The 15,957-nt window shown below is 32.9% G+C and overlaps 2 protein-coding genes across 2 annotated transcripts in view; both read right to left on the reverse strand.

Moving 5' to 3' along the window:
• The window catches only part of LOC110030436 (protein BTR1), a 60,051-nt gene extending 54,829 nt beyond the window's left edge, over nt 1-5,222 (reverse strand). Inside the window, exon 1 of the mRNA XM_020733149.1 lies at nt 4,992-5,222. Coding sequence (XP_020588808.1) covers nt 4,992-5,073 — 82 coding nt within the window. The 5' untranslated portion in view covers nt 5,074-5,222. The remainder of the gene's footprint in view (nt 1-4,991) is intronic.
• Nucleotides 5,223-11,349: 6,127 nt separating this feature from the next.
• Nucleotides 11,350-15,957, reverse strand: part of LOC110030435 — a 34,451-nt gene continuing 29,843 nt past the window's right edge. The window contains exons 18-19 of the mRNA XM_020733148.1: nt 12,031-12,171; nt 11,350-11,466 (exon numbers count right to left, since the gene is read on the reverse strand). Of these exons, the coding sequence (XP_020588807.1) occupies nt 11,350-11,466; nt 12,031-12,171 (258 nt within the window). The remainder of the gene's footprint in view (nt 11,467-12,030; nt 12,172-15,957) is intronic.

Consider the following 15,957-nt stretch of genomic DNA (forward strand, 5'->3'; position numbering starts at 1 on the left):
ATGATAGAAATAGGTTCATCAGATGAGAAGATAAAATCAATAAAAGAACATTAGAACAGAGGAGTAAATCTGAATTCATATACATAGAAGATGTGCAAAATTGTTTGCAAAAAATAGGTTAAACTCTTCACACAAAACTTAACAAGAACAAATAAAGAAGTAGAGATTCAAAAAGTAGGCGTCAAATAATTCGCAAGGATAAAGATGATAATGATGAGGAAGATGATGGTGCTAATGATATTTCTACACCAAGAAGTAAACAGCAATCATTGATTAAGAAAATAATGCAAGAGAAAGCAAGCATAAAAGTAAAACTGACTGAACCATGCAAATACAAAATAACATTACATAGGTCCTAAGGCAACTGTTATATCAAGTACACAAGAAGAGAATATGAATTAAAACCCAGCAATTGATAATTAGCTTGTTGCTAAAGTTTACAAATCCTTCTCTATGCTCACTAATTCATTTCATTAAACGTGCTACATACGAATTCCAAACATTGCAATTTATGAAGATTAACATGTAAATAGGCAAGTACTTCAATAACAAAAGATGCATCGAGGTTAATATTTATTAAATGATTTGATGTCATACTTTTAATGACATGTATAATTAAATCATCTTTTGGTAGCTAAATTATCAGTTTAAACAGATTTGTATAAATACAAACAAAAAATTAGCCTTTTATATCAAAAAATAAGCGCACCAACAACTTGCTGCAGTGGTATTACCTTGGATATTTACAGTGGAGGTCTAAGATGCAAATCCTTGCAAAAAACAAGAAAGACAAGTGCACCCAATGCACAAAGACGGCTCCAACTATGGGATCTAAGAGGGATTGATTCAAATGAATCATTTAAGCATTGCAAGCTTTGTGAAAAAAAAAATAACTGGAGCCTAATCTTAGATGATAAGTTCATTTTTTACATCAAACTCTCTCACCTAAATCTGGACAAGACTGCTGAAAATTTCAAACTCAATTTGAAAATAGGAGATTCAAAATTATGCTTCGCACTTCATCAAATTCATGTAAGGCTCAAGTTACAGTTTGCTTGAAATGGTTGACCCCTCATGGAGACCGACTTTTAAATCTCAGAAAACAAGTTCGAAAGGAATTATATTTCCTAAATCAAAAAGGTATGAGCCCCTTAAATAATGAACAGCGTTTATTCACATGGCAACAACAAAACCATGAAATTTCACGGCAGCTTAAGGCTCTGTTTGGGGCGGCTTTTCTCACGCGGCGCAACAACAAATCGCGAAAAGTTACTGTTTGGCTTCCGGCTTCGCGGCAGAAGGATGTTAAAGCGGGCGGAAAGCGGGCCGCGGGATCGACCCGGCGGCCCCAGCTTTCGCCCGCTAAATATTTGTGATTGCCGCCTCTGCCCTGCCCTAGCGTTCTTTTTCCCGCGCCGTCTCGCCTCTCGCCTTCGACCAGGACCGCGCCCTCTCCTCTCTCGCCTTCAACCAGCCCTCTCGCATCTTGTCGAATCAATCTTTTTTCGTCTTCTCTTGCTTTCTTAAAAGGTAATCGATGAAAATATGGAGTTCATTGCGATCTCCTCTCATTTGTTTTGCGATCACTTGTTCTCTCGATCTCCTGCAGTGCAAGCCTCTCAAGATGAAAATCTGCATATTTGATTTTCATCGTTGGAGAAGCTTTTCATTTATTTTCTGCAATTTCCTGTTTTTTTTTCTGCTGTGCAAAATGGATGTAGAATGCATATTTGATCTCCAATCTGAAATACATCACTCTGAACAGTTGTTTGTATTGTAAATTCCAGTTGAATGAAAAGGTGTAACAGATTTGTTTCGTAGGCTTCCAACTCGCTTGTCTGATTTCCATTCATTAACAGTTTTGCCCCAATTCAAAAATAAATATATGACTTTTCTCTTCTGAAATAATTTTGCAGTGCAAGCCACTCTAGCATCCTTCACATTTTCAGAAAATGTATTTTTAATTTGTGCATCTCGCTCATATGTTCCAACTCCCCAATCCTATAACCATTCTCAAATAATTTTATTTACGTGGGGGTGATAATTGAAATAATTCCTTTGCATTTGAAATGCTTTATCAAGTGGGGAGATATTTGACAAATCAAGGTTCTATGCATGCATTTATGAAATTAAGGATATTCTATAGTTTGCACCTTCACCCCACTTGAACCCCAGTGAGGGATTTTTTTTTGTCTGTAGGAATTACACAGAATAACATGGACTGTAGGGAATCTCAGTGGCTTTAAATAACATGGATTGCCAAGCAGAATTTCACGTGTACTGCAGGAACACCATTAGTATCTTTTCTTTTCTCTTATTAGGAGTAGGTCTTATTCCATGTTCCTGAAGGATTTATGATTGAGACCTGTAACTATGTGAATCTTATAGTAAGGATTCATAACCATTTTCTATCAATAATGATATGTAAACACATAGGAATTGGGTGGCATGTTATACATATTGATAAGAAGGATATGGTTGGTATTAATATAAAAAAAAAATCAAACTTTTGGTGGTAGATATGTAAACACATAGGAATTGGGTGACATTATACAAAATGGTGGTATTTTTGAATGGAAACCATTTACTTGGTTTCCATTCCAGCTTCCCCATGCATTCCAATGGAATTTACAATCATACCGCTGTTGTTAGCCTAGCCAAAATACATTTAGATGGCTTGTTTTTTCCATTTCTCCTTTATATAAGTTTCAATTTATATTAGTTTTTGCCTGCTTACATTGGAGTACCTTTGTAACATGATATGGCACCGAATTCTTATATATTTGCTTTGGTTTGCTTGGAATTCTTATAGCAGAATTGTATGAGCAGAATTCTTATAGCAGAATATAGCCTCTTTATTGTGTGGTATGTATGTAGCCTCTTTATTGTGTGGTATGTATGTAGCCTCTTTATTGTGTGGTATGTATGTAGCCTCTTTATTGTGTGGTATGTATGTAGCCTCTTTATTGTGTGGTATGTATGTATAGCAGAATATATACATTATTATGCATATATTTTGTTGGAGTTGCCCTATTTGCCTCCTAATCTCAAGAAAATGAAGATACAAAACATCGGGTAGAAGGCTGTTTTGAACTGCAAGTTATTTTTTTGCTTTGGTTTGCTTTGAAGTACAAAACATCAGTTGATATAGCACCGAATTCTTATATTTTCGCTTTGGTTTGCTTGGAATTCTTATAGCAGAATTGTATGACCAGAATTCTAGCCATTGCATGCTTATTTGAAATTTAAAAAATCTAGCCATTAAAGATTGCTGCCAGGAATCATTAACATGGTATGAAGGTTTGAGAGGTTTTGCAATTAGCCAATTTATGCTTAATATTATACAACTTGCAGGTTTTGTAGTTTACTGATTTTGGTCGTTTGCTCTCTATAGAATGAGCTTTCTACTTATAAAACATACATTGCAACAAGTGAGCTTCTTTGCAACATAAGAGTTGAATGAAGTATGCATTAGCTTATAGATATTGTACTTCTTATACTTCTTATACTTCTTACACTTCTTATATAGCTAATGCAGCAGGTTTGGTAGTTTCCTGAGTGATATAATTTTCTGTTTCCTATAAGCATATTTTGCAAGGTTGGTGGAATTTGAAGAGCACGTGTTTGCCTATAAGCAGTTCTGTCTCCTATTTTTTTTCCTTAAAGTCGCTCGACTTGACATGGCCAAATGTTTGTTTAACTTCATCTGCGGTTCATACCCAACCTGTCGGATTCTGCCCGCTACATGGAATGCATTATCTTACTTTATGAAGAGGAAAGAATTATAATTTGTACAATTACCTTAGATTGTATGTATTACAAAAAGATGGAATGTATGAAGATGCCCCAACAATTTTTTTTTTAGTTCCTTTATCGGTTGGTTATAGCAAGGAGTCATTGTTGATTTGAATCTATATAACTTTTTTTCTATTGCCTCAATAAAGATGTTTGAATCCTTTCCCGTGGATGTAGGTCACTTCGACCGAACCACGTAAATTTGCAGTGTTTTTTAAATACTTGTTCTATACTATCTCTGGTCATGGTGCAACTTCGATAACATTTGTGTTAATGTTAAAATTCTTTGTAAACGTGCTCATTTATAAAATATGGAGGTATCTGCTTAATTTTGTCTTTCAGTGGTGTGAAGTTTGGGATATGGTATTTTTTTATGCGATAAGCATATCCAATTAACATTTGGTGTCCTTTTTTCATTTTTTTTACTTTCTTTAATCAATTTTTTAATCGAAAACTATATTGTTGTGTTTCATATCTTTGCTTCGTCGTAGTAGTAACATGGCTGGTAAGTCTAAAGAACATGGTTCACCGGCAATCTGGGAAAAGGAAATCAAATTGTTGTTCTGCGACCTCTGTATCAAAGAAATTGAGCTGGGCAATAGACCGACAACCTTTTTCAATAAAGAAGGTTGGAATAGTATCATTAAACATTTTAAAGACTCCACCGGACGGGAGTACGACAGGCTGCAAATGAAAAACAAATGGGATCAACTAAAGAAAGATTGGAAAATTTGCTAAATTACACAATATTGCATTGCTCCCACGTATAAAAAGTGCACAGAGTGCAAGGCAAGAATTTTGATTGGCCTATGCATAGAAAACTATCAGCAAAACATGAAATTCCCAATGATGATCTTCAAATGAATCTGGGTCCACGGCAGAAGTGGATGGCTGAATCAGCCATACTAAGCTTTACAAAAACAGCAAAAAAACTACAACCCCAGTACCCGGTAACAACAAAGTCGCCATTTTAAGCCTCCACTATCCAAAATATGAATACTTTTACCCTTCAAGTAACTTATCCACATCACACACCATCACAAGCTCACTGGTCACCTCTCAATTCTCAAATGCGCCACTAAAAATACAATCTTTCCAATAACTGCAATTTACTCCGCTTCGATCTAAGATCAAACACGTGTAAAACCCAAGAAAGTAAGGAAAGAACAATAACGCGTGATAAGAGGGAAACTCACCAGCCGACGGGGAATCAGGGTGAAACGACGGCTTCGAGCCGCCATCACGAGGAGAGGAATAACCCAAATCCGCCGAATCCATGTCACGGGTGGCGGGTAGGATGGGGTGGAGGGGGGTGAAGAGAAAAGCGTGCACAAAATTCACAGCATTCGAATCCCCAAACGAACGGGGATTTTGCCCTCTTATGGCCTCTTATTTAGTTCTAGGTTTTCTTGGTCTGCTGGCGGCTGTCTCTCCCATTTCAACCTCCAATTCCGTCCATTTGCAGATGTTCTGTGCAATAGTTGAAGAGTTTAAAAATAGGAATGGCGTGAACCTCTTGATTTGATTTGAGATTCGTGCTTGCAGAGCCCTCAAGGCATTGAAGGCTCTAATCTTAAAGCAAAATGACGGTTATAATCGTGCTTAGCTTAACTTCGCAGATTTCATGATGTGTATGAGATGGGAGGGTGCCTTATAATGTCCCTTCCGGTTCATTTAAGTACAAGCAACCCGAACTAGGGGAAATAATCTTCTACGAGATCCTACGATCAATTGGAAATTTACGTACATACCACATAATTCTTTGCGGCATTTTCATAAATACCATGCAATTTTTATGTATACCATATCAAATACCGAAACTCTAATATTTATATATATACCGCAAATTCTTAACATAACATCAAAAATATCACCATCATTATTCTTTTAAGTTAAATGCATATTTTCATGCATAATTTTATGACAATCACAAAATATATTATAAGTATAAATAGTAAATTTTTTATGTTATATATATATACATAAAAATCATGTGGTATGTATGTAAATTTTCCTATTTCTTTTACATATCTAACTGAGGAATTATTTCTAATTTAAAAAATAATATCTTTTTGGTTCAAAATTAAATATTTGAGGGTTATGTATATAAAAAAAAATTTAATGCTCGATATTTAAATACATATAATTGTGTGGTGGGTAGGATTTACATGTATACCACTCAATTCTTTCTTATGTATTTGTATATATAACATCTATATTTCAATTTTTTTCATTATATGCCACCTCAGTTTATATATATATATATATATATATATATATATATATATATTTATATGCATGCATATCATTCAAAACCTTAATATCACATTCAAGATATCATCATCACTACCTTTCTAAAAAGTGAAATACATCATTTTATGCATAAGTTTATGAGACCTTGATGTGATAAATACAAATATCAAATGTGTGTTAGATATGAAAATACATATGAATTATGTGGTATGCATGTAAATTTTACTGAAGATTATTTGGTGAAAGTTCAATAACTGCATATGTTTGAATCCCAAAATATCGGTGTCCTCACACAAACTAGGTAAGATCATATAAGAAAAGAAAAGAGGAAGAGCAGAAAGGAATGTAAATGATGATTTATAGAAAAATTTAGATGTTACGGAGAAACTCTTCCCCTTTATCTCGTGGATGGCCTCCCATTTGTATAAGTTGGGCAAGCTCCACATAGAAATGATTACAAAAATTGCTACGAAAAAGAGTAATAAATAAATAAATACATTGAGAAGATATAATATTATATCTCTTAGCATATCATATGCAATAACATTGTTAGGCTGCTAATAAAATCACTCAATATTGTTGAGCTATCTTGTTAAATTAATATGTCGAATGAGACTATATGACTGCTTAACATGTGGGCTAAGTCAAGAGTTAATACTCTATATAATTGAATTAGCATATTTTATTAGGATGACTGTGACAAATTTCATATGCCAAGTTGTCCAATCGAATTTGTTGGATTTTGCGACAAACATGTGCATTCTAATAACATAGAATATTTTGATGAGATAACATGCTTAAAATTATCTTGTAATTTGAATCTTGTTTTCAAGCTTGTGTTGTTATAAATTAAGGTTTATCGAATCTAAATGGTTCTTCCAATCAACATAAAGATAATCTTAATGATGAAGCACCAACACTTAAACCTATTCCAACATAAGGAGGTGAGATCATAACTATTCTTATAAAAAACATTAACTATTAGAAGTTATCTTCTTGCAAGGGAGTTATCTTTATCAAACATAATATGAGAAAACAAATGTTAAACAAACAAAATTATAGGCAAGAAATTCCAAATGATAAACATTATTAATACTTTAACTTCTCAAGCCAAAAAATGATCAATTGATTGTATTAAATGTGAATTAAATAAAAAAAATGATAAATTTTAGAAAATAAAGAGTAAACTTTTTTAGATGATGAACTCTCATTAGTTACACTTATGAAAGCTCTAATATACTTTTAAAATTATTTGCATATGGAAAATGAAGCAACAAAATATCTTGGTTTGACTTTTAAAGGAGTGTATTGGAGTAGAAAATTATTATAGCTTAAACTAAAATTATTCAAGGCAACCACTTGGGTGGAAATTATATAATAAATCGTCTAGATATTTTTCTACCATTTGTGAAATTCAAAATTATCTTTTATTTGTAAATAAAATAAAGTTTGTTAAATAATGTGAGATTTATTTATTTTTTTCATAAATTATTATGATGATAATAAATATTAGATACTGAAAATTGATTTTTAGTGTTATAGAAGGTATTCATGTGTGTAGGATTTACATCTCAACCAGTTATCATATTAGTTAATTCTATGTCAAGTAGTTTAAAATTAAGGATGGACCAGATTTTCAATTAAAAATTAGAGCAATTTTTAATTAAATTGATGTAAATAAAGTGTGAATTGAATAATAGTTTATGCATTCACCTACACTATTTACTCCATTATAAACCTCATATCTTTTCATTAGTTGTTATTTTCTCCATCACGACCATCATAAAAGAAATAACTAAAATATCAATTATGTCATCCCAAAAATTTAGATTTAAATAACATATGTCATGAGTCAACTTATGAATAATCATATTTAAATATTTTTAATTATAACTATGAAATCAACTTATATAACAATTATATATAGATTTTAAATAACCATAACCCCTATTATATGCAACTCTTAGATAATTGTATTTGTATAGCTAATAATCATATTTAGGTTATGGATAATCAAATTCATATACATAATTTATAATAATCATGTCAACTTATACAATGCTCATTTTCAAATTTAAATAATCATATCTCATATGATGATAATAAATATGACTAAAATATTGATAGTGGTTGAAACGATGTCAAGTGTGAGGAATTTGTGTAAAATATATAAAGAGTAGTATATAAATTCAAACTGTGATATTTTTAGGATTGCTTCTGCATTTCGAAGAAAGAATAATTAGTCAAACAGCTAAAAATAAGTTTTAGTCAAGTTTATAAATTTGAACATATATTAAAGAAGTGTCTTTTGGTTAATTGGATGAGCTAAATGACCCTTAACCTAACCAATAAAAAGAACTTATGATGCGACTCCATCTAAATTTTTGGTGAGAAAAAAATTTAAATAATGAATCAAAATTATAAATTTGCCCAAATTGAATTGAAGAAAATATAACATTAAAATTGTATCCATTGATTATAAATGATTACAAATGTCACGAATTATCAAGATTTTTGTTAGTTTATTTTCTAGATATCCTACATATAACCTTAGGCATATTTTACAATTTTAGGAAGAATTTTTAAAAATGGTGATGACATCAAAGCAAGTGTTAAACTAAAAAAATATCAACACAAGCAAGAAATTTAAATGGAAGTTAATAAGATCCATTGTTTGCATCATAAGTTGTCGAGTAGGCTATTAGCATTTAATTGAATCAACTATGAATAGAATGAGGAATAAATAATAATTTTGAAAATAATGAAAACAAAACACATTTGAAATGAACTTTCTTTTTTTATACTTATGGAACCTCTAATATTTTTCGCAATTCTTTCGAAGCGTATGCATCTAAAGGTGCAGGTACAGTTCCTCAGGGATACAATTTTGCCCTAATCAATCGAGAAAGATTCATTTTTTTTAGGTTTTTAAACTTGATTTGCGAATGGAGGCACAAGGAAGTTACCAAACATACATTAGTTAGACATTTGAGCGCATGCACTTCAAGTTAGTTTATAAAATTTTAGAGCAGATGATATACTTAAGGCCCAACTTTTGAGTGAGACTTATAAAATAAAGAGTAAGAAAATTATTTACAAATTTTCAACTTATCTTTATATTCAAATTTGCATTGCATTTGTTAATAAAACAAATGAAGTTTAGTAAAACTGTGTGCTCAATTCTGTAAGCATTGGGAAAATTTAAATGAGAACAAAAAAATAATCTATTTAAAGCTTTTTAAAATCATAAGAAATTTTCCTTTGCCGGGATTTAAATCTATTCGAATTGCATTATATTGATGACAAAAAATTTTAATTTCTAAGTTAATAAGTTCTTCAATTTTAAATAATAACTTCCTTGTCTGATCATAATGACAATAATGGTGACAACAACAGTGACAACATCAACATAAAATTGGAGGAATAGTTGTAAGAGGTATAAAAGTGTGTCTAATATTATGTTCATTTTCCATACTTCAGAGCCACAACAAACTACAATTGGCAAAGTTCATGTTAAGACCTACCAAGCTGTATTGACCACCTATCATTGTGTTTTTACATTAGCCTATACATCCGATGGAGTTGGTCAAATTTTTATCAAAATTTAGACTCTTTAAACAGAAAATATTATGATTAAATAACACAAAAAAAAGGCAAAACCTTTATACCTTCTATTGTGCTATCATAAGACCCAATAACATTGAGAAAAACATTTGAAGACTTACAGAGTTCATAGACCTTCGTACACTCTATCTTCCAATATTTTTCACATTCTCAATCATCTCCACACAAAATTGTTGATTAAGAATTGAAGAACTTATTAACTTAGAAAATCAATGCTTCATATTTATTTGAACTGTACAAGATGCTTGTGGTGAAAATTAACTATTGAAATTGATGTGGAATCAGTTCTCACTCGTAATAACAAGCACTTTGCATTTACGTTAGCAGTTTGTCACGGAAAAATAGTCCCACATCGGCTAGATTTAGGGCCAAAAAGCAGTATTTAAGTCATGAGCTGCCCACCACCCATAAGGGCTCTTTTGGGAGGTGACAAGTGGTATCAAAATAAATTACTGTCTGTCAGGTGTGTGGACTCTCCATGTTCCGGTGGGACCCTCGGTGAAGCTGATCCGTGACGAGGGCGTCACGTGATTTGGTGGAGGAGAATGTCACGGACAAATAGTCCCACATTGGCTAGGTATAGGGCCGAAAAGCAGTATTTAAGTCTTGGGCTGCCCACCACCCATAATAGCTCATTTGAGAGGTGACAAGTGGAGACAATACTAAACACCTAAAGAGTTTTGTTCCAAGGATAGATAAAGACAAGTAAATCCAACACTACTTTGAATCATGGCACTTAAAAATATGAAAGTGCAGAAAATTTAGAGGAAAAGACTCAAATTATAAATAAAAGCTAAGAGTTAAAAGAGTTATTTCTGGTTGTTATCGAGAGCAAAATTAAGAAGAAAGATTTACATACATATCATTCAATTCCCATGTAGTTCGATATCTAACACCTAAACTTCAAATTTTCCCTAAAAAACTTTAGACATTAGATATATAAATACATACCAATCAGTATGAAAATCCTACAATAATAACATGGCAAAAACATATATAAAGTGCCTTAATTTATTTCAGCAGAATAAACATCCGGCAAAATAAACACATCCATAACTAAGAGCGATTATTGCGTGCGGAAAGCGCACGCAGAGCTGCGTGAGCTCTCCGATCACAATCGTGCATCGCGGCTGTACTGCCATACAGCCGCGATGCGCAGCTGTGATCGAAGAGCGCACCCAGCTTTGTGTGCGCTCTCTGCACGTAATAATTAGACCATAACTAAACATAAATTCCCACAAAAGCACTAAACATCATCACGATGACAACACAAATTTCTTCACTACGGTCAGCAAAATTAACATCAGGAAATGTAGTTTTATAAAATAAATGGACTACAAAAGTACCCCATAAAAAAAAAATAATGAATCTAAAAATAAACACCACCAAAATTTTTTTACAAAACGCACCTCAAACTCATCGCCCGTATTATCAAGAGATTAAATAATTATGCTTCTATATCGCCCGGCCAATCAGTCAAAATATTTCTTTATGTAATTACATTCTTTAGGCTGTCAATTAGAGAGGAAACTTACGGCTCAGGGTTCACGTAATAACGGTATTTTTTCTTTCTGTACAGATCAGGATCGTTGTCCTATGTGCTGTCTAGATGCTGGCGGCTCCCAAGTTGTAAGAAATAAAAATGGAGGCTTAATCAGCATCACCTGATATCAAAGATTAAGATGGCTGCTCGATAGCTCCTTCGTCGGGCACCAAGGCAAGTTCCTGCTGACGGTGGAGCATTGAAGTCCCATGAAAACTCATGGGCCGTGCGCCTTTCACATACTCTCGCAACTGCAAGTAGAGAATGCATCAAAGTTAGGTGAGGGATCATTTGGAATCACTTTTATTTATTATTTTATATTTTGTTTTGTTTATAATTTGATTCATATTTGACTATTTGATTAAAATACGATGGTTTTTAAAAATCATGAGACAATTATTTTAAGTGTTTTTAAATAAAGGGATAATTACATGTAGACTGCCAGAAACATTGATATTTACAAATTAAGCACCATGTTGATTTTTTTTTTGAAGTACCGAATTGATGGATTTACTAGTGCCCCAATCAAACTATTGAGAATTTGATAAAAATGAAAAACATGAGTTGGGGTTTTACCATGAATTTTAATATTGGAGCAACTTTCAGGTTGTCAGTAAGTAATTGCCCCTTTTTAAAAATATAATAATTTACTTTTAGAAACAAAAAATAAAAATATGTAAGATGCGCATCAAACAAACATATTTTTAAAAAACAAAAATCAAAATTGATTACCAACAAACAATGACCATCCCACAAACCCTAAGCTTTCAATGACCATCCCACAAAACTCATGTCAAATAAATTGGTTTTCTCACCTGGGCTGGTGTTACTTTGCTGAAGCCAAACTTCTCTGTCCAGATGGATTCAGCTTCTTCGGCTGCAGGGAGCACAAAGTGCTTGACATTGAGGGAGTTTAACAATCGCTTGATGCAAGAGAACAGGAATTGGAAGAAGCCCTGTGAAAACATGGCAGAAGAGTCAATAATGAAAAATCAGTGAAGAATGCTCAAGTAAAAAAATAATAAAAAGGAAAGTAGGACAATGGTTTATGTATTATATTCACGATCATAGGTACAAGACAAGTGCAACAACATTCTCTCAGCTACTAAATGTTTTGTTTTATTTATCCGCCTCTATTTATTTGCGCTGAGTGCTAAAAATAAAACAATAAAAACTCTATTTTGCTCATTTTTCAGCACAGCTTCTACCAACCATCCAAATGCTTCCACTTCTAAGTCTTTCTTGTATGGACATACTTCTCCATGCAATTCCACACAGCACAGGTGTATTTTATTAATAATAAATTGATGTTGCACTTCTTACTTCTCTAATATGATTATTTTTCTTTGATTTTGTCAAGTTTAATAAACAATTATCATGACGCTCACATTAATGTTAAAGTCAACTTAATCATCAACAACATGATTGCCAAATACTAAATTATAAATAGCATAGCTAGTCCAGCATCAATTTAAAAAATCTATTTTTACCCACTGAATTTCATTTATTGCAATTAATCACTCCATCCACCTCAATTTAACTCTAAAATTTCCTTATCATATAACAATTTTTTTTTTGTAAATAATTATCAATTTCATATTTCTTAATATTAAATATCACGAACTCGTACTTTGTTATACTCACTCTTATAACCCTCCTTTATCCTTTATAATTTCCTCTATTATTTTCAACTTACATTAATTCAAACAAAGATGTCTCGTTCATCGACAGTGTCACCTGTGAATACCACAAACCAATATTCCTAACTTGGAATATTGTTTGAGATAAATATTTCACAAATTGCTGGAATTACCCAGCTTCAGATGGATGATCTAGCAATGGAAGGGATGATCTAAGGATTCCACTTGCTTTAGGGTTCATGAAAATGGGGGCTCTCCATTGCATGTTGTGGGAAGCCATCTTAAGGAGCATGGTCCCAAGACTCGTCAACTCTCTCTCTAGTTCTCGCATCAGGAATGTAGCATGAAGGCAGATCTAGGGCTGGGATGCTCTTGGAAGGGATAGGGGAATGCTACGAGATTTGCGAAAAGGTATGCTTCATCATTTGAAGTTTGTTTAGTTATTTTTATGAGATAATATCCTTTGTGTTGATAATTAGAATAATTTATAACATCGAGTGATAAGCGAGATGGCATGCATCAGATGCACATTATCTAAAAATTCTGGACGGGCCACAAGACCAAGCTCACAGATTCTTATAATTTTAAAATGGATATCTCTCTGTACAAATATCAAACATCAAATAATCATCCTCTTCATATTCTTTAGAAGAAAGATTATGATTTAATTTCTAAATATATTTTGCATTATTTTCGAATATCTATTCACTCCCATTATTATTAAAGGTTTGAATAACTTTAACAAATGCAACAACGAGCCTTGATCCCACTAAGTGGGGTCAGCTACATGAATCATTTTTTCTATATTGTGTCATATTGCGCGTCATATTTTCATTTAATTCTAATAAATTAAGATCATTTTTTATACAACATGCCACGTCTTAAAAAATGCCTGATAAAAAGAGCCAGTCACATCAATGAGCCTCTTTGACTTTCATCCATGGACTATTTGAAATGGTTACTTCTTTGCAATGGTAGACGTAGTGCCAATCTACGCAACTCATAAGTGAGTAAATGAAAACCCCAATTACTCAAACTCACAAAGTCTTAACTACTAAACGCCTAAATAAATTCCCATGTGCCAATTTAACTACTTCAGCATGGCCATGAATCTGGGTGAAAGACAAGAAGAAAATTTTACTTTTATACCTAACAGTTCTCACATATCCTCAAAAAAAAATGAGAAACAATTCTCACATCTCTATCTAATACTATAATGGAGGATAGGGCATGCAATCTGACAAAAAGAAAAGAATTCTTGTGTAATGCATCATGATCTTTGAACAATTCAAGAGTGTCATCTTTGAAACTTTATCATGCCCTATCAGTCTTTAGTCATCCTAAGATCAATTAAATTAAAAAATCTTCCCAAATTCTATAGAGAATGGTGAGCAATGGATTTCTCAGATCTCTATTTGATTTTGATGGCTTGCTTCGAAGTGTAAAACTGAGTCATTAATATATGAACATCCCTCTTTAACAAGATACAATAGAATTTAGAATTCATCCAATCAATAACACTATACTTGTAAAAGTTCACCACTATACCACCAAAAAGCAACTCAGCCACAAGAAACTCCCCAGGGGATGATCTAGGAATATATAGCTACTTCCCCTCATACAAGTAGCTACAATCATTAAAAATGAGATTCGTAATGAAAAGAGTCCGAGTAGATGTTCTAGATAAATGGCATAAAAATCTGGACAATCATTTTAAAAGAAGTTGATCAAAATCATGAAATTGAAATTCAAAAGATTATAATATCAATTCCACTCTAGAGAAAGCATCTATTACCTTTCACAAACTTATATTTCAGGTTAGATGAATAATCTTATAGGAATTCCATCCACACAGGCATAAATATGATTTAACATAATTTGGGAGCTAAAAAACTACAATACATAATGATTAGCAACAACAACAACAACAAAGCCTTAATCCCACTACGTGGGGTCGGCTACATGAATCCTTTTTCTCCCTTACGTCCTATTTAGTGTCATATTTTCATTTAGTTCTAGTAAATTAAGATCATTTTTTATAGAATACGCCCAAGTATTCCTAGGTCTACCTCTGCCTTTCTTAACCCAAGTCAAATCTAAAACATCTACTCTCCTAATTGGATAATCAGATGGTCGACGTTTAATGTGACCAAACCATCTAAGACGACTTTCTCTAATTTTGTCCATCACAGGAACTACACCAACCCTATCACGAATATATTCATTTTGCATTTTGTCTCTAAGTGTAAAGCCACTCATCCACCTAATCATTCTCATCTCGGCAACACTAAACTTATTATTATGCTTCTCTTTTAAAGGCCAACATTCAGCGCCATAGAGAATTGCAGGTCTCACCACCTTCTTATAAAATTTTCCTTTCAGTCTAAGCGGTACTTTTCTATCACACAAAAGACCGGAAGCATTCCTCCACTTCAACCAACCAACTTGAATTCTACTATTAACATCCCCATCCATATCACCATCGCATTGAACAACATACCCAAGATATCTAAATCGTTCACACCTTTTAATAATTTGATCACCTAAAGTCACACTTCTGTCACTAGAGCTACTACTACTAAAATTACATTCCATGTATTCTATTTTAGTTCTCTTTAAATGAAGGCCTTTAGACTCCAATGTAGACCTCCATAATTCAAGTTTTTCCTGGGTTTTTTCTCTCGTTTTATCCACGAGAAGGATATCATCAGCAAAAAGCATACACCAAGGTACATCCTCCTGTAGATGTCCAGCAAGACCATCCATAACTAAAGCAAAAAGATATGGGCTTAAAGTCGATCCCTGATGTAAACCAACAGAAATAGGAAAATATTTTGTCAATCCTCCTTCAGTCTGAACACAAGTAACAGCTCTGTTATACATATCTTTAATGACTTGAATATAAGTCAAATCAACACATTTCTTCTCGAGAACTCTCCAAAGGATATCTCTTGGAACCTTATCGTAAGCTTTTTCTAAATCAATAAAAATCAAATGTAGATTCTCCTTATTACCTCTGAACTTCTCCATCAAACTTCTCAATAAATGTATAGCTTCCATAGTAGACCTGCCAGGCATAAATCCAAATTGATTATGAGAAAT

This window comes from Phalaenopsis equestris, unplaced genomic scaffold, assembly GCF_001263595.1.
Source record: "Phalaenopsis equestris unplaced genomic scaffold, ASM126359v1 Scaffold000717, whole genome shotgun sequence".
NCBI lineage: Eukaryota > Viridiplantae > Streptophyta > Magnoliopsida > Asparagales > Orchidaceae > Phalaenopsis > Phalaenopsis equestris.